At 44.4% G+C, this 20,278-nt stretch overlaps 1 protein-coding gene across 1 annotated transcript; it reads left to right on the forward strand.

Annotated features, from left to right (window-relative positions):
* On the forward strand, positions 1-18,884 carry ARSL (arylsulfatase L). Its single transcript, XM_081042666.1, has 11 exons — positions 1-124; positions 5,099-5,143; positions 5,926-6,090; positions 6,802-6,923; positions 7,720-7,842; positions 9,424-9,847; positions 11,144-11,280; positions 14,030-14,164; positions 15,240-15,402; positions 17,706-17,827; positions 18,435-18,884. The coding sequence occupies exons 2-11, from the start codon at positions 5,121-5,123 to the stop codon at positions 18,788-18,790; spliced, it is 1,770 nt and encodes a 589-aa protein (XP_080898792.1). The 5' UTR covers positions 1-124; positions 5,099-5,120; the 3' UTR covers positions 18,791-18,884.
* Positions 18,885-20,278: the final 1,394 nt, after the last annotated feature.

Here is a 20,278-nt window from a genome sequence, read left to right on the forward strand (position 1 = left end):
AGAGACGCTGTGGCTCAGAGCCAGCCGGGCCCGTCTCCTGGCAAGGACAAGACGTTTCTTCCCTTGCAGAAGCCGCCACACACTGACCTCCAGCCAGCGTAGCCCTGACAGCACGGTCATTCAGGTAAGTGGCTTTTCTTGGGTGACTGCTGAGGGGATCACACCCATCCAGGCACACCGGGCAGGTTCCTCAATGGCAGGGCACCCTGCATCTTCCGGCAGCGGGTTTACAAGAAATCTTAAGAAGGAGATGTGAAAAGAAATAATCGTAACCGATTTGGTCTCCGGATGATTGCTAAAAGAAATGCAGCGTGACATCAGGCAGAGGAAGGGTTTAGAGGGAGAAAACGTAACTGCGTGTGGTCTTTACAGACTTCAGAGCCTGTGCACTGGATTTTGAGTTGACGTTGGAGACTAAAAAGGAAACGTGTTGGGGACACAGCCAAACGTAGTGGTGCAGGCAGGCTGGCTGCCCTGGTCTGGACAGCTGTCTGGACACAGCCAATTCCTTCTCTCCTGCACGGGAGGCAAAGGGTAAATGATGACTTGTACTTCATTGGAGGTCTTTTCTTTCTCTTTTTCTGTACTTTTTTTCTTAAACAGGTCACTTTATTTTTTAATGATTTTTTTAAACTTTTCAGTTACAGTTGACAAGCAATATTATATTAGTTTGAGGTGTACAGCATAGCGGTTAGGCATTTATGTAATTTATGCAGTGATCACCCTGATAAGTCTAGTCCCCACCTGGTACCATACACAGGTATCACCATATTACTGACTATATTCCCTGGGTTGTACTTTCCATCCCCGTGACTATTTTGTAACTGCCAATTGTACTTCTCAATCCCTTCCCCTTTTCACCCATTTCCTCAACCCCTTCCTGTCTGGCAACCATCAGTTTGTTCTCTGTAGCTATGAGTGTGTTGCTGTTTCGCTTGTTTATTTTGTCCCTCAGATTCCACATACAGGTGACATCATGTGGCATTTGTCTTTCTCTGTCTGACTTATGACACTCAGCACCATACCCTCCAGGTCCATCCATGTTGTCACAAATGGCAAGATTTCATTCTTTTTTACAGCCGAGCAATATTCCATTTTATATATGAACCCCTTCTTCTCTATCCATTCATCCACTGCCAGACAAGAAGAAGCTAAAAGAGTTCATCACCACCAAACCACTCTCACAAGAAATGTTCAAGTGTCTTCTTTAAGAAGAAAAACAAGACCAAAAATATGAATAATGCTAAAATGGCGGTAACTGCCCAGCTATTAACAATTGCTTTAAATGTAAATGGATTAAACACTCCAATCAAAAGATAGGGAAGCTGAAGGGATAAGAAAAAAAGACCCTTACATATGCGGCCTACAAGAGACTCACTTCAGATTGAGAGACACACAAGTAAAGGGATTTCACAAAAATGAAAATGAGAAAAAAAGAAAGCTGGGGTAGCAATACTTATACCAGACAAAATAGACTTTAAAACAAAGGCTATAACAAGAGACAAAGAAGGACCCAGTAATCCCACTTCTGGGTATTTATCCAAAGAAACCCAAAGTGGTACTTTGAGGGGACATGTGCATTTGTATGTTCATTGCAGCGTTGTTTACAATGGCCCAGATGTGGAGGCAGCCTGGGTGTCCATCCATGTATCTTTTTTAAATTGAGATATAATTGGCAGAGAACACTGTATAGATTTGATTATTCAAAATGTTGCTTTGACTCATTCATGTTTTCCAAGATGATTGCATCAGTTGCTTCGGCAAACTTTGTCATGTGACAGACTTACTGTTTATTCTGTGTGTGTGCTGAGAACAAATACAATCTAGTTTCTTAGCAACTCTGAGGTTGACAATACAGGCGGTGACTGCAATCCGTGCATTAGATCTGCAGACCTTATTCATCTTGTCGTTGCAAGTTTGCACCCTTAAACATCTCCCTGATTCTCCCATCACCACCCTCCCGGGCCCCTGGGAGCCACCATTCTACTCTCTGCTCTTTTTCTGTATTTTTCTTATGGAATGTTTTATCTGGTACCAACGAGCCAATCCAAAACAAAGTATGCAGCATTTTAATCCATTGGATGGTTAAAATGGGCTCCTTCGGGGTAGCTAAATAGATAGAATGTACCGTGTAAGAGGTAGGCCAATGATTTGATGGAATTAAACCTCATGACTTTTCAATCATCACTGAGTGTCATATGTGGGGACCCATCTCTAACCCAAACGACGCAACGATAACCAACCACCTTCCCCAGAAAAATCAGAAAAACCCCATGATGTGCTTTTCCTGAAAAAAAAATTAAGATAAATACAAAGGAAAAATCATATCTACTTTATCATATGTTATAGATTTACATATATTTCCTATGTATTCTACAATATACTGTGGAACACAGTATATCCTATAGAAATATATATAAATAAAAACATTTATACAGACTCCATAAGAGGTCATGATTTAATATTTGTAGCCCCCCCAAAAAAATCACAAAAAAGGAGCAAGGGAAGATAGGGTGGGTTCGCGGTGTGAAAAGGAGACGTGTCCTCCTCTGCTCATTTTTCAACACGCCACCCGAACCGTCCCCTTGTAGAAACAAGTCGGCGGCGCAGTATTGTCCATGGTCCAGCCTCCATCACAGAAGTGGACGGCTTTCATCCACAATATGCCCACTGCAGGGTTCCAACTCTAGGAAATTCTGGAAGAGGGAAAACTATGGTGTCCGCAAAGCATCCCTGGCATGGTTGCCAGGGATTAGGAGAGGGATGAAGAGCGGGAGCACAGAGGATTTCAGTGTGTGACATGTGGACACGCGACAGACTTGCATTGTCGTCCATTTGTCAAAACGCACAACAGCAAGATGAACTGTGATGTCACCCATGGACTGGGGGTGATACAGAAAACAGACAGCCACCATCACCATGCATTAAAGCACCCATGGATACATAACCTTCTGGAAGCAAAAACTGGGCCCCACACTGCACAGCTGACACGTCAGGAACATGCGTCCTTGACACGTGTAAAGTGAATTGACAGCCCCCGCTGTGTCACTAGATTGGGCCCAGCTACGTCGGGGCTCGTCATGAGTGACCCCACCTATCAGAAGCTTTCCCAGCTGCGGTTGCAGTGACACACACAGCCTACCTAGTACACCTGTCCGCTGGGCTCTACTTACCAAGCTGTGCCCTGTCCCAGCTGCAGGCACGGCCCTCAGGCTGACCACAGGCTCATCGTTCTGTCCCTAAATAGAGGAGAGCGTGGCTTCAGAAGGTGTGAAAAATCACCCACAATGTTTGGGCAGCTTGGGAATGACCCCCTCACCATCTGGTGGCCAAGGGCTGACGTCCAGAGAATGTGAGGTACGAGGAGACATCAGGCTGGTTTAGAAGACAAGGATGGAAGCACAGCGGGGTACTTCTTCTCAAAGGGGGGCACCCTCCATCCAGCGGTCCACTCCACTGCACACACAGCCAGGCAGAGCCAGTCTGCACCTCCCCAGGGAACAGCTCAGATGGCAGAGGGTGACTCGTACAGCAGGGCTGGATGTCCCGGCTCAGAAGCCCCCCCACTGCGGAACCTGACATCTCTTCAAACACATATGTCTCGCCCTCTCTTCTTGTTTTACGTAGGTTCTAGCATGCCATACACTGCCGCCTGACTATTACCCCTTTCGTTAAAATACATACGACCTAAACAACTTGAGGTCCATTCGTCCAGTGGAATATTATTCAGCCCGAAAAAGCAACACAGTTCTGACAGATGCCCCAGCATGGGTGAACCTTGGAGACATGATTGGTCAGTGCAACAAGCTGGTCCCAAAAGGGCAAAGACTGCACGATTCCTCTTACATGAGGTCCCCAGAGTCACACATTCATAGAGACAGAGAGCAGAAGGGTTGGTGCCAGGGGGAGGGGAAATGTGTGTGTATAATGGGGGCAGACGTTCCCTTTTGCAAGACGCAAAAAAGTTCTGGAGACGGATGGCGGTGACGGTCACCCAACACTGAATGTCACTGAAACGTACACTTAAAAAACAGTCAAGGCGGTAAGTGGTGTGCCATGCATTTCAGCGCAATTAAAAATCAATACCTGTCGGGTATTATTTCCGATCACTATTCTTATCGCTAATTTTGCATCTTCTTCCTTTTATATTTGTACCTTCTCTCTGAGGGATCAAAAATTGATGGTCTGAGCGCAAGCCCCACCAGTTTTTGTAAAGGAAGGTTTATTGGAAAACGGCAAGGCCGAATCGTTTGTGGGTTATCCAGCTTTCACAAGCAGCATGGAGAAGAAGCAACAAGGGCCGCCTGGGCAGAAAAGCCCCGAATATTTTCCCTGTAGCCCTTGACAGACACACGTCCTGTCCAGCATGTTTAAAGCCTGTTCAGTAGGGTAGTGTGTCCTTTTATGAGATCATATCAAGAGGCAATCAAAGTGTCCCTTTCATCACGTACTTACTACTTTACTTAGTGCATGAGGACATTGTCTGCTGCCTATGAGGTCGGACATTGAAGTTCGCGAACTCCTCTTTAAAAAAGCGCTACATCCCTCACTGCTGAATATCACTACTGTCACCTTCAAAGGACTCCCCTTGGGAAGTTATGAACCCATGCCAGTGCCTAGTCCACCCTTCAAAGCCATTTGGGAACTTTTTTTCTGGAATGGCCATCAGAGCTGTCATCGTGTTACCCTTGATGTCCTGAATGTCATCCAAATGTCTTCCTTTCAATATTTCCTGTATCTTCAGGTAAAGAAAGAAGTCACTGGGGGCCAGATCAGGTGAGTAGGGAGGGCGTTCCAATACAGTTATTTGTTTCCTGGCTAAAAACTCCCTCACAGACAGTGCCCTGTGAGCTGGTGCATTGTCGTGATGCAAGAGCCATGAATTGTTGGTGAAAAATTCAGGGCGTCTAACTTTTTCACGCAGCCTTTTCAGCACTTCCAAATAGTAAACATGGTTACCTGTGTGTCCAGTTGGTACAAATTCATCATGAATAATCCCTCTGATACCAAAAAAAAGGTTAGCAACAGCATTGCAACAAGCTCGAGAACATAAATGTTAGACATCACATGTGATTAGGGACCTGTTTGTTTCTTCCAGGAACTAAAAGGAAAGAGAAGACATGGCCCATCTGGAACACGCTTGGTAAGATACGCGTCTGCGCAGTTCTCAGCCCTCTGCCTCTGCCTCTGCATTTCTGCATGTCGGTTTCTGAGAATGTACTGATAACCGACTGGTCTTCCCCGACTAGTCACTGGGTACGAGTCAGGGGAACCAGGCATGGCTCTCACAGTTACTATTAGGTTGATGCAAAAGGAATTGCGGTTTAAAAGATTAAAGATAATTGCAAAAACTTCAATTACTTTTGCACCAACCTAGTAGAAGTATTCGTGCTCCTTACCTGGGGTTGTCCCAGACCTTTCCAGAAGGATCTACATATCACTCTTCCCCATCCAGATGGGTGCCAAGCCCTGCCATGGGCTAGGAGGATGTGTGCTTTTCCAGGGAGCCCGTATTACACAGCGTCCCCAGAGATGCAAATCACAACTTAATTTCATGACCCTGGGGGTTAGGACACTACCGTCCTGGTGTTTATATGCACACCCTGGGCAGCATATGTAAAAGCAGGAGTTGTTTTTAACTGAAAAAAAAATCAAGGGTGGCCGATTAGCTCAGTTGGTTAGAGCGTGGTGTGGATAACACCAAGGTTGCCGGTTTGATCTCCACATGGTTCACTGTGAGAGGTGTGCCCTTCTTATAAACAAACAAACAAAAAAACCTGAAAAAAAATCAAATTCTAAGAGATGTCCTCCCACTCTGGCAATGGGGCAGTCATATCAAAGTCCCCTAAAATAGTGACCCTGGTGTCCACGTAGAGAAGGGACAGTGAATGAAACGGAGCGCGGCATGAAGCGTTCTTTGGGCAGCTTGTCTTTCAGGAGCTGGCTGGCTGTGACAGCCGCTGTGTTCCTCCTCGGCGTGAGGCCCTCTGCGTGCAGCGATTTGTCTGGGTCCCGTCCAAACATCCTACTTCTCATGGCTGATGACCTCGGCATTGCAGATGTCGGCTGCTTCGGCAACACCACCATCAGGCAAGCAGCAGCTTGTTGCTCAGGGATCGTCCCCAAGCACACCCCACTCGCAATGCTTCTAGCCCCTGAGAGGTGCCATCCAAGCTTTCACAGAATGCTGTACAACTCCTTTCTGCCCACACCCCTCATCGTGCCTTCTCCCCATAGCAGCATGAACCCCAGCTCAAACCTATCCCATGTGTGAGCAATGATTTCATTTTTTAAAAAGATGATTGTCATTAGTACAGATCTTCTCATCACTGTTGGGTGTAAGCCCAAGGCCAAAGCTTACCTGGCTCTCCAGACCCTCCATCTGTCAAGTCAAGCCCACCAACGCGTGCAGGATTTCAACCCTTCCTGGTGAAGAGCTCAAACCCACACAGACAATTCCAGCCTTTCTTCACCCCAAGACAGGGTGTGCGCTGCTGTCCTTGCATGTCTGCCTCCCGCAGAATGAGCTCATCTCCTGGGTCACATTCTAACTGCACTTGCAGACCCATCTCAGTACCTGTTGCACAAGCCCAGCAAATGATCTTGAATCACGCTATCATTTCTTGAACCGTTCAGAACGCCCTTGAAGTTCTCCCCATTGCCTTTTGCTCATTCATCTGAGAATACTTTGATGGATTTAAACGAGGACTGGCAGATCCCCTGTGCATACGGAGTTGCACATAGAGAAATGCCTGTGTGTGTTAAAGGATAAACAACTATGATTGTTCTTCCCCTTCATAGGACTCCAAATATCAACCGCCTGGCAGCCGAGGGTATCAGGCTCACCCAACACCTCACGGCGGCTTCTGTGTGCACGCCCAGCAGGGCTGCCTTCCTCACGGGCAGGTACCCTATCCGATCAGGTGTGTATCTTCCTTCTGTCTACCTGGGACACTGGACATTCTCCCTAATACACACACTAAAGCATGGGTCGCCCAGGCCACAGGAGAAGGGGCTGGTCTAAGTCTCCCATAGTTTTTTCCATCAGATTGGAGTCAGTAAGTTATACGGCCTCATAGATACAGAGGTGACACAAGCTGGGGTTGTCCTAGTTAGTCATCTCCTGTGCTGTGGACAATTGTATAAGAAAGGAGTTGATAGACATTTTCTGGAAAGGCCAAGACAGTCAATCCTCTCGGATTTGAGGCCCATACAAGTCTCTGGACCCAGTACTCACATGTGTTGTAACCTGAAAGCATCTGTAGACAATACGTACACACACGGCATGGCCATGTCCCACTAAAACTTTATTTATAAACACTGAAATGTAAATGTCGGACCATTTCACAGGTCAGGAAATATCCTTCTTTTTTCATTGTTTTCCCAACCATGTAAAAATGTGTAGACAAGTCAGAGAACTTTTGGACTATATCCGAGCGTTTGGTGAAATCGTAAAACCATTGTTAACTCGCCCTCCCTTTGTATTTAAGTCTCTTTTTGTTTACAACCTTCACACCACAGGATAGCTAGTCTTCTCACGAACTCTTTCAATCCTTTTATTTGCCGAAAATGCAATCCCTGAGGCAAAGCCATGTCAGACACAAATTGTCAATTTAATTTTGGCTCATGGAGAGTTTTCACCTTCTAAATTTACGAGGACTAAGAATGATAAAAATCAATGTGTGGTGGTAACATTTCTTTGAAACTGATTGCTCAAAGGTATGGTTTCCAGCAACGGTTATCGAGTTCTCCAGTGGGCTGCAACATCAGGAGGCTTTCCGACAAATGAGACAACTTTTGCAAAAATATTACAAGATAAAGGCTATGCCACTGGACTGATAGGTACGTACATTTCGAAGCTTTCAAAACGTTACTTGTCTGGGGAGATTCTATTCAACCACAAGGTTTGGAAGTGAAGTGATTGTGATGCCGTGGGATTTTCCACCAGACAGAAAGCTCCAGGAATGACGGACGAGCAGGAAGCACATTCCAACCCAGGCTGCTTGGTACAAAGCAATGCTCAAGAAATCGCAGCTTAACGAAATATTGGGTATTTCACACAATTTGCTGATGCACCATGATAAAAAAAAAGAACACTTTTATCTAATTTTACCAAATTGCCAACTGTTTTCATAATGCTGTTTTCTCTCTTTTCTGAGTAGAAATGTGACTGACTGCAAGGCTTAGTACTCCCTTCGCTGCTTCCATAAATAGCATCTTTATTTTTTTATAGGTCAATGCGTACCATGGCACACATACAATGAAATAACATTAAAGACAAGTGTTTCTTGAGAGGAGACCAAGTTGTCATCCTTTCCACGTTGTAGTAATCATTTTTATTCACAGTACGACTTATTGGCCACCCAGAGCGAAACTAGCTGATACCCTGAATATAAAAACCAAGAGATTCTTCATTATCATTTTTTTAAGACAGAAGAGCAGGTTATCCCTTGGGAAATCACATGACGTTTTCTGGATGACAAACGCCATGGGGGTGAAAGCACACAGATCTCTTCAGCAACACTCCAGTGCATGATGACGGCACAAAAGCTAAAGCATCTTACATTGGTTGAACTTTAAAGGTGGATTCTGTAAAATCCAACACGACCCTTGCCAGCATTCTAGTGGATTTGCAAAATGAGGGACAATTCCTAGGTCAGGAAAACTTTTACCCATCCTGATTCTATCAGATTGAGTTTTGGGGAGCAATCTGATGACGCTGAGCCTTCCCTAATCTCTGCTGTAGATTGCTGCAAAATCAGGTTTAGAGTGGAGTCAATAATGGGCATCAAAGATATCAGGTCCTGAACCCTGGAACCTGCAGATATTAGCTTCCCTGGAAAAAGGGTCTTTGCAGATGGGATTAAGTGAAGGATGTAAAATGAGATTATCCTGGATTACTCAGGTAGGACTTTTATGCAGTGACAAGCATCCTTTTCAGAGGGAGACAGAGAGATTTAGTAACTACAAAGAGGATAAGCTAGTATGACCAGGAAGGCAGAGATTGGAGGGAGCCGGCCACCAGCCCAGGGACGCCTGGAGCCCCCAGAAGCTGGAAAAGGCAGGAGGGACCATCCCCTGGAGCCTCAGGAGGGAGCATGGCCCTGGGACACCGTGATGGCAGACTCCTGGTGTCCATGAGTGTGAGAACATAAATTACTGTTGTGTTAAGCCACCAAGTTATGGTAATTTGATACTATAACACAGGAAACAATACACCACGTGACGCTGCCACAAAGGGTCCTATTTCCCTGAAACAAAGAGACCAGGCTTTGGAGCCAATCACAACACTACCAGCATCTCCGTGATCCCCACCCCATTCCAGCACCCAGCACCGTGCCTGGAACGTGACACGCACGCCATACCTACCTCCCACGGGATGAGCAGCCAACTGTTACCTTGACATATGCTTTTGCCTTTCAGGAAAATGGCATCTGGGTCTCAACTGTGAGTCCTCTGACGATCACTGTCACCACCCACTCCACCACGGATTCGACCATTTCTACGGAATGCCGTTCACTTTGATGGGAGATTGTGCCCACTGGGAAGTGTCGGAGAAGCGTGCAGGCCTGGAGCGCAAACTCAACTTGTGCTTTCACGTCGTGGCCTTCGCTGCCCTCACGCTCACCGCTGGGAAACTCACCCGCCTCCTCTCCGTCTCATGGACGCCGGCCATCTGGTCGACCATTGTGGCCATCTTGCTCTGGACAACCTCGTATTTCATGGGCACTCTGATTGTTCATGCAGACTGTTTTCTGATGAGAAATCACAGCATCACTGAGCAGCCCATGCACCTCCAGAGGACGACGTCTCGCTTTCTCAAGGAGGTCTCGTCCTTTGTCAGAAGGTGGGTGTCAAAGGGTCAGCTTCACCCGAGGCCTCTGTTTCACAATGAAAATGCATTCAGATTAGTCTTCTGTAACGGGTATTCGAATGGTGACATGGCCATAGCCTAGAAAGACGTTTTTGGTAAAATGGGCCATGCATGTGTAGCTGAGCCCAACCAGATCGTGTCCATTGAAACTGGGGACCACAAGTTTGCTGCTGCCTCTTTCTACGTGGGGGCCAGTCCCATTCCATTAGCACTCCCTGATCACCGCAGGGCTATATGTAACTAATATATCAAAATGAATCACCTCAAGAATCTTCACAATAAATTCTAAATAGTTTTAAACCTCTATCATCAGGATAAGATGCCTTGCTGTGAACTTCAAATTCGATGTAAATTTGAGTGACAAGAGGACTTACTCTGTCAAACCAAGAGGGATATGATGAAAAGCTACACTAAATAGAAACTGTTCCAAGCTCTCCAAGAATGTTCCAGTAAAGTGGGTGACACCACCAATCCCCACCTTACCTGGTGGCGATGAGAATAGGGTCATGTTCTAGAACATTCTTACAGAGTTCTTGAAGGAATTGTCTAACATGGGTCATGCATGAAGCTGATGATTAGCTTGCAGATTAAAAGAGGGGAGCCCAATTACGTCTAACTCCCTTCTTGGTTGTATAAATTAGTATTAAATTCTACTAAATGAGAATTTAAATGTATAAAATATATATAAATTAGACCATAAAAATCACACAGAGAAAGGTGAAGGTGAGGCAATGCCCAGCTAGGGGAGCACCAAACTGGATTTAATAACCGAATACACATCATTTTTAACACGTGTTTTTCCATAACAATTTCATGTCTTAAAGTTCATTGCTTGAGAACCGTTATAAAGAAAACTGAATGTGCAATATCACTTATCCCATAAGCTACGTTTTGAGGTGGAACTATATACTGAAATGATTGAATCAATAAATGACACTCACTTGGTATTCTCTTACTTTCAGTCGTCAGATGTACGTAGAATTAGACAATGATACCGTTTAGGGAAAAAGATGTACAAAATCAGCATGGATTTTTCAAGACAGTAAAAGGGAAACATCATCCCATTAAAGATTCTCAAACACAAGAGTCACCTTTTGAGCAACTTTTACACATCAGCTCCTGGTGGGTCGAGTAGAAAAGACCAATATTTGAATAAGGACATGACAATTTAGATCTCTGTTTTGCAGCACTGGGACCTCCATCTATCTCTGTTTTGACAATAATAATTAATAATAATAATAATAACTCCAGACCCGTATTTAATTTTAGAAACAAGCAAAGACCTTTCCTCCTCTTTGTCTCCTTCCTACACGTCCACACACCTCTTGTCACTACTGAGAAGTTCCTCGGTACAAGTCTCCATGGGCTCTACGGGGACAATGTGGAGGAAATGGACTGGATGGTGGGTAAGTGCTTCTTCCAGCTAAAAATGTGATGGTCCCTCATCCAGCAGGAGGAAAAGAAATGAAGAGAGAGAAGGGGAGACTAGTCCAGGTTAAAGATAGCAGGGACAGTGCTGGTATCGCAATGTCGCTGAAAGTTAAGGGTCTAAAGTACCAGGTCAGACAATAACATTTGCAAACTCACCCTAGAAAAAGTGCTACATCCCTCACTGCTGAATATCACTATGGTCACCTTTGAAGGACTCCCTTTAGGAAACTATGCACCGACGCCAGTGCCTAGTCCACCCTTCAAAGCAATTTTGGAACTTTTCCTGGAATGGTCATCAGAGCTGTCATCGTATTACCCTTGGTGTCCTGAATGTCATCAAAATGTCTTCCTTTCAATATTTCCTTTATCTTCAGGTAAAGAAAGAAGTCACTGGGGGTCAGATCAGGTGAGTAGGGAGGGTATTCAATACAGTTATTTGTTTACTGGCTAAAAACTCCCTCACAGACAGTGCCCTGTGAGCTGGTGCATTGTCGTGATGTAAGAACCATGAATTGTTGGTGAAAAGGTCAGGTCGTCTAAGTTTTTCACGCAGCCTTTTCAACACTTCCAAATAGTAAACTTGGTTAACTGTGTGTCCAGTTGGTACAAATTCATCATGAATAATCCCTCCGATATCAAAAAAGGTGAGCAACATCATAGCAACAAGTTCACAAACTTAATTGTCAGACCTTGTATCACCAGGTACATCCTCACTCCATTTCTTTTGTTCATGTGGTGTTGGGCTGAGAGGGTCGGGAGCTACAGAATAATTGTAATCAGAGATTGTAGACGGACATGTGCTTTTTAAAATCTTCTGAAAACCTCGTCTTGGAGTAAGACACGTGAGTTGGATGAATTGTTGAGAAAAAATAGTGGAAGTTGGAAGACTTTTGTGCAATGATTTATTTCACATCACTTCCCTGGGGGGCCTAACCCCACCAGGGAAGGGCAAATTTACTCATCACTACCAGTACGGTGGAAAAGATTAAAAATCATGGAAAATATGGGGTATTTAATGTGATATCAAATATTGTGTTTTTAAAATTAAATTCACAATGTCCCAATTTGGGGGAAAAATATTTCAAGTGAATAAATGTGCAGATGTATGCAATTAATAGTTATTGAATGAAAAAGACTGGAAATTTTACAAGACAGAGTAAGAAACCCATAATTTCATCAACAAAGGAACTCATCACATCACTTAAAGAATCTTTTCAATGTATTCACTTTTTCTGTCCCAATTTAAAACTCAGTCAAGCAACTGTATGATATTTTTTCGTGAAAATTATTATCAGGATGTGAGTAGGTAGAAGAAAGGGGATTTTTAGGGAAGGAAACTATTCTATACGATACCATAATGGTGGATACAGGACATCACGCATTTATCAAAACCCTTACAGTGTACAAAACTAAGCGTGAACTCTAACGTTAAGTGTGAATTTAGTTAATAAAGGTGTATCAATATTGGCTCCCCAATTATAACATTGATCGGCTTATCCATAAAACTAAACCTATTCCAGAAAATAAAAGCTATCAATTAAAGGGGAGGAAAATCAATAGCACCACATGTTTAAATCTCCTTGCCCAAAAGAAAACAACTAAGGAGGAATAAAATGGCCAACGAATGGATGGAACCAAAAGGAAAAAAAGAGAGTGAGGTAGTTGATTTAAAGCTAACTGTTTGGACAATTGTCTTCCTTTTCACTCAGAATGATGTTTTCTGGGTTCATCCATGGTGTAGCCTTCCACTTAAGTGGTCCAACACACTGATTAAAATGCAGAGATTTTCAGACTGTATTAAAAAAAAAAAAAAAAAAAAGCAAGATCCAACCAAAAAGAAATACAGTTTTTTTGTGTTTTGGTTTTTTAATTTGTACCTTTTGACCACCTTCACCTAATTCCTCCAACCCCCACTGCTGGCAGCCCTCACTCTTCTCTGTTTGTATAAGTTTGTTTGGTTTTGATTTTCCATATAAGTGAGATCATATGATATTTGTCTTTCTCTGTCTGACCTATTTCAGTGAGCATAATACCTGTGGGTCCATCCATGTTGCCAGAAGTGACAAGAAATTCCTTGTCATAGCTCAATATTATATTTCATGGCTAAATAATATTTCATGGTGTGGATATACCACCTTTTCTTTCTCCATCTCTCCAGCAATGGACATTTAGGTTGTTTCCATGTCTTGGCCATTGTAAATAATGCTTCAATGAACATGGGGGTGCAGAAATCTTTTTTCTTTTGCACGATTCACTGTTTTTTGGTATAGTTACAGAATTTTCGACCATCACCACTATTTAATTTCAGAACACTGTGAAACTAAGAGGCACCAAGGGGGACTTTTGTTCATTGAGGCACATACATTGTCCAATGCTACTTTCAGCCTCCTTCCTAAATCTTCCTGGAACCTATCCTTTTTTCTTTCTTTTTCTCTATAATCTTCTTTTGTCTCAATTTTAACTTTTTTACTATTTTGTCCTTTTGTAGCATATACCCTTGTAGGTTGCCTGAAACATTTTGGAAAGAGAATGGGCCATAGAGAAAATTATGTATCCATCTTAGATGGAGGGTGTTCAGAGCAGTACAATGGTGCCACTCGTTCCCATTACGCCGTAACATGAAAGACTCGTTTGAAGGGTTCCAAAACACTAAAGGACAGCCTGAAAGTCTGGTGTAAGATAGCCATCCAGGTGCATGGGCTCAAACGCACCGATTTCTTGCAGGAAGGATCCTTGATTCTTTGGACACAGAAGGTCTCACCAATAGGACTCTCGTTTACTTCACATCAGATCATGGAGGATCTTTAGAGTCTCAACTGGGAAATAACCAGTATGGTGGCTGGAATGGGATCTATCAAGGTAAGAGCGACAGTCCCAGATTTTTGTCTACAGTCTTCTCTGTAATTCCCAAGCCTTACTGCTGGAACGGGGCCATCCACCTCAAGAGACACGGGGAAGGGTTGGTCACCAGAGGGGAGGGTGGTGGGGGGCTAGGTGAGAAAGGGGAAGGATTTGGAAGTACAAATGGACAGTTATGAAATAGTCACGGGGATGTAAAGGACAGCACAGGGAATATAGTCCATAATATTATAATAACTCTGTAGAGTGCCAGGTGGGGACTAGACTTATTTGGGGGAATCACTTAGTAAGTTGTATACATGCCTCACCACTATGCTGTATACCTGAAATTAACATGAAATAATATGGAATGTCAAGTATAGTTGAAAACAAAAATACATAATTGAAAAAAAAATTAATCCAAAGACAGAGAGAGAATGCTACTGACCCAAGATGGCTTCTTTAATCGAGGGCAGAAAGTACCATTTGGCAAGCTCCGACATGAATTTTTTTTTTTTTTGCACAACTCACTGTTTTTCAGTATATTCACAGAATGTTTGACCATCACCGCTACTTGATTTCAGACCATTTTCATCACCTTAAAAAGAAATGCAGACACCCGTTTGCAGTTACTAGTCATTGCACACACCCTCAGCAACTACTAACTTACCTCTCTCTCTTCATTGTCTCCCCCTTCGAACCTTTCATGTAAATGGAATCACGCGACTTGGGGTCCTTTGCAACTACCTTTTTACTCAGAATGATGTTTTCTGGGTTCATCCATGGTGTAGCCTGTTTCTGCGCTTCCTACTTTTTTTATGGCTGAGTAATATTTCATTGTTTGGATGGAGCACATTCTGTTTATCCGCCCACCTGCTGACAAACTCAGGTTTGCACGTCACGTTTGGGTAGTGCATTCGGGAAATCGGCCATCTGTGGTGGCCCCTTACATTCAAACGAGGATTTTATTGATGACAGACACATCATGATTTGATGTATCGCAAAGTTAAAAACAAGTAGAAAGTTTAAATCATCTATGAGAAGCAAGCATTTCTGGGTTTTAATCATATTCTTTTCTGTTCTTGTTTAAACCCAGGTGGCAAAGGCATGGGAGGCTGGGAAGGTGGGATCCGAGTCCCGGGAATCGTCCGCTGGCCTGGGGTGCTCCCGGCCGGCCGGGTGATCCAGGAGCCCACCAGCCTGATGGATGTCTTCCCCACAGTGGTGCAGCTGGCGGGCGGCCAGGTGCCCCAAGACAGGTAGAGAACAGCCCAAGGAAAGCAATTCCATTTTGCATAGAGACAAACATGTGCATGAATTGTCACTGTCACCTTTGCAGGGCATAAAGCATGCATGAAATCAACATCTGGAGACACAGAAGGTCTCATTTCCCTTTTCCTGATTCTTAAGTGGGGCCCATTTCATTATAAGGGTGATTGTCATGGGGAAAATCTAGCAATTTATCACAAGAAATTACTTTATGATCCAGTGTGGTCCAAACTTTTTATATGATTCCAATTTTTCTGGTCTTAAAAACAGATAGAAAATTTGGGGGGAAATAGAAAGTAAAACAATATCATAATCTAAACAGCCTAGAGATGAATACATGTATGTTACATATATATTATACATATTTATTTTATATATTCTTTATATAGACACAGGGTGCAATAAATGCATACACACTTTAAGAAAGGAAAAAAACTGTTATTACAATTGTAATACTCAATATACACGGATAACAAAAGACAAATACAAGTCACGTTTGACTTCTGAAATTACAAGAGGTGGTCAAAGTGGTTCCCATCAGTGTAATTTTAAGTTTTTTCCTTTCTTAAAATGTATATACACTTTTTTACACCCTGTTATTACATATTATTTGTATGTAATCATCTACTATGTTTATATATTTATATATAAATGTTTATATATTTATATATAAATCTTTATATATAAATGTTGATATATATTTATATACATATATATACACATATATATAAATCTTTGTGTGTAGACAAGAAATTTAATGGATTCATGGTATTTTCTTTCAACCACCCTCTTATGGGAGGATGTCACCCCATTAGCCTTGTTTTCTTTTTTTTTAAACTGTTTTGTCATTTACTCCCTGTCATAATTATCTCCTTAGTAAAAACCCCTAGAAGTTGAATCTCTCATTTAAAGAGTACAGCTGTTTATAGCTAGATCTCTTCAGACATTTTGTCAAACTGTTTTGTAGAAATTGCTACCATCGTAGGTGTCTATTTTTAAAACTCAGAGAACTACATTTAAATTATGCATGTGTATATGTGGTTTATTATTCGTATGAATTGCGCACATGTACACACACACGTATGAGTGTGCTATAATTTCCACTGCTTCTCACTAGAGAGGTTGAATGTATCGTTTGAAGATTTCACACCGTTCCTGTTTTCTCTCATTGAATTTCTTCTCTCTGGTGGCTGCATTTATTTTCCCCCCAATTGGCAGTTAATTTTTTTAAATTAATTTATAATACTTCATGTGTTTTAAAAATAAAAATGTGTCTTTCAGGTGTCTATAATAAAAGAATATAAATATATATGCAGCATATATCTATATTGCATACATTATATTAATACATATATATGTATTGTATATATACAGTACCTAATAATGTATTATACATTGTATATACAACAACATATATTCTTTTGTTTTATTTTTTTCATGGCAACTCTGTGCAGGTAAAACCTACTTGGGGTTCTAAATTCTCTACCTGACCAAGGACCTTATTCCCATTAGAGTGAAAGCCCCATTTGATGGTGATTCTAAGTTCAAGGCAGCTGTAAAAAAAAAATGTATCATCGGTATTTATGATTGAATTTTGACACATCAAATCCTGAAAAGTGTTCAAAATAATTTCAGGCACATTAAAAGGAGTCACCGCGGTTTTCCATAGCGGCGTGTAGCTGCCCTCCAACTGTGCACACAGAGTTAGGGATCCAATGTCTTTGACACGTGTTTTTAGCACAGGATTTTAGCACATAGTGAGTGGTGGGCAAGGAACAAAGTAACACGGAATCACGGACACGTTTCCCCTCCTGGAGCAAGTGACCGTGTAACTGGGAAATAAAACATGTGGGAAAGTCTGCGGCTACCCATCAAACCCATGGATTTAGGCTGTGTCCTGAGAAGGGTGGCAGCAATGGAACTGGAAGGTCAACACCTGCACCCTGGACACTCTTTGGTGAGTGGGAAAGAGAAGAAGCAACGCCAGTGGCCCCACGCTCTGCAGACAATGAAATGGCTCAAAGTCCCATCGAAGGGGACCCAGATTCCAGAATGGCTTAAAGCCCTCATCGGTACGAAAGCAAAACGACGTTCCAATGATTCTGTAGCTCATTTTCACATTCATACTAAGCTTGGGTGGACAGTCACTTAAGCTGAACGGGCTGGTCCTCAAGGAGCTTTTAGGCAAAGGGAATGTCTGCAGGTGGGTACGTGGGTGGATGCCCACGGGTTGCCTAAGCTTGAATGCTCACTCGTGCCATGTTCCAGCCTGACTCCGTGTTCCCATCTGCAGGGTGATTGACGGCCGGGACCTGCTACCGTTGCTGCTGGGCAAAGTGCAGCACTCAGACCATGAGTTCCTACTGCATTACTGTGAGAACGTTCTGCACGCAGTCCGGTGGCACCAAAGGGACAGTGAGTAGGCTGGGTGATGGAGCCCCTTCCAGCTGTCAATCATCTCATGTGGGAAAGGAGTTATTGCTACGGTTTCAGCATTCCTTGGGGGATTTTCTATGCTTTTCTGCCACCCCCAGTAACGTGACGTGCAACTCCTGTCACACACACACACACACACGTTCTGGCCTGTCTCTTACTTTGCAGGTCTGCTCTCTCAATCTAGATTGCTTCCCCATGCCTTAAGCATCTTAGCTTAATGACACAATTTTATCTTCATTGTAACAAGGATGGGTCCTGGTGACAGCCCTCTCCCAGGGGCCCTCCCTTGGAGGAGAGATGGCTCTGCTCTGTACCCCTTCCTATAAGGACACTAATTACATCGTGGGGGCCCCATCCTCATGACGTCATCTCACCCTAAGCACTTCCCAAAGGCCCCATCTTTTATCACCATCCCATTGGGGGGCTAGAATTTTCACACAGATACTCCAGTGTGTGGATGGACCCCACTGCGTCCGTCCATTCATCACTCGATGGACATTCGCTTCTGGCCACTGGGACCCACGCTGCCCTTGAGCCTAGTGTCCTCTTTCTCTGTGCCAACCCCCGGTGGTTCTCACCTTCCCAGGAGGAGCTGTATGGAAGGTCCACTACGTGACCCCACAGTTCCACCCGGACGGAGCCGGTGCCTGCTACGGGAACATGGTGTGCCCGTGCTCTGGTGACAAGGTGATCCATCACGAGCCGCCTTTGCTTTTTGACCTCTCGAGAGACCCTTCGGAGGCCCATGCGCTCACGCCCGCCATGGAGCCCTTGTTCTATGAGGTGATGGAGAGAGTGGCTCAGGCAGTGAAGGAGCACCGCCGGACACTCAGCGTAGTTCCACTGCAGCTGGACGGGTCGGACAACAGCTGGAAGCCATGGCTGCAGCCCTGCTGCGGCCCGTTTCCCCTATGCTGGTGCAACCAGGAAAGCGACGCATAGTAGTCACCTACTGTGGGAAACGGGGACACGGGGTCCCTGAGGTCTGGATTTGACTCACTGGGGTGGAAATAAAACTCCACTGTGAACTTCAGTTATCCATTTGTGCGGCATTGAATTATTCTGCCAGTTCTAAAGACAAAGGGACAAAGAAGCAGCCGTCATGTCCAAATGCCACTAAATAAAATGCACTATGGACCGGCCGGCCGGGCCACACAGCAGGGAAGTGGGGTATCTCGTCAAAGCCCCCATCCCCACCTGGCAAAGGATGTTCTGTCCCCATAGAGAGCCCAACCCACAAGGGAAGCAGTTTCCATGTTATAAGGATTGGCAGACACCAAGGGGACTAACTGGCCCTAACAGCATGATTGGGACCATGTTAAAACGCATAGGTTCATCATTTTCAACACTGACGAGGAGAGAGCATGTTTCAAGTGGGAACTATTTCCAAGTGATATTCCCTAATGATCTGGGCAAACTCAGAATTTGGGACACGTGCTGGATACTCAATGTTCTTCCTCACTCTGTGCTGGACATCATTGCACGTCCAACTCCCTTGCCACTGGCTTTGCACTTGACCTGCCCAGGACGGGGTATCAGCAGGAGAGCGAGATGGAGATTCTATACCAGACCCCTACCCCCAACCCCCTCTGTCCCTACACAATACAGACACAGACACACACACACATGCTTAGTGCTAGGGCGGCCGTAACAGAGGACCCCAGCCTGGGCAAACAACAGACATGTATCTCTCCTGGTCCTGGAGGCTTGAGCCTCGGTCCAGGTGTCCCAGGGCTGGTCCCCCCTGAGGTCTCTCTCCTGGGCGTGTGGACAGCCGTCTGCTCCCCGTGTTGTTACATGGTCGTCCCTCTGTGTGTGTCTGTGTCCTCATCTCTTCTTATAAGGACACAGTCCTATTGTACAAGGGCCACGCTAGTGACCTCATGTTACCTTAATCCCCTTTACAGACCCCTCTCCAAGTACAGTCACATTCTGAGGTCCAGGGTGTCAGGGCTGCAATGTATGAACTTGGAGGGACACAATTCAGTCCATTGCACATTCTCTACTGGGGCCTGGGAGAGAGGTGTTGGCTTTCCAACAGTTCTTTCTGTCTCCAGATGCAAGTAACACCTCTCTCTCTCCCAGCTCTCCAAACCCAGGGCTGCAACAAGTCACCTTGACCTGGTTACAGACCCAAAGACACTCCTCAAACCATCCTGTCCCAGGCGACAGACAGAGAAACTCCAGCCTCCAAGACACACAGCGGCTCACCTGTCAGCCAGAACCACATCCATCTCTGCCTAATTCTGCCTGGAGTCGATTCCCCTTTGGGGTAAAGAAAGGGATGATGGAACAGCTTCACCCCAGACCCCAGCTCCCTGCCCACAGCCATGGTTTCTCCAACACGGACATAGCTCTTTCAGCCAGCTGTGCCCTGAATACCTGTCCCCCTCACCCCCCTCTGACCTGTTCAGAATAAGCTGTGCCTGG

The sequence above is a fragment of the Rhinolophus hipposideros genome (genome assembly GCF_964194185.1).
Source record: "Rhinolophus hipposideros genome assembly, chromosome: X".
Classification (NCBI taxonomy): domain Eukaryota; kingdom Metazoa; phylum Chordata; class Mammalia; order Chiroptera; family Rhinolophidae; genus Rhinolophus; species Rhinolophus hipposideros.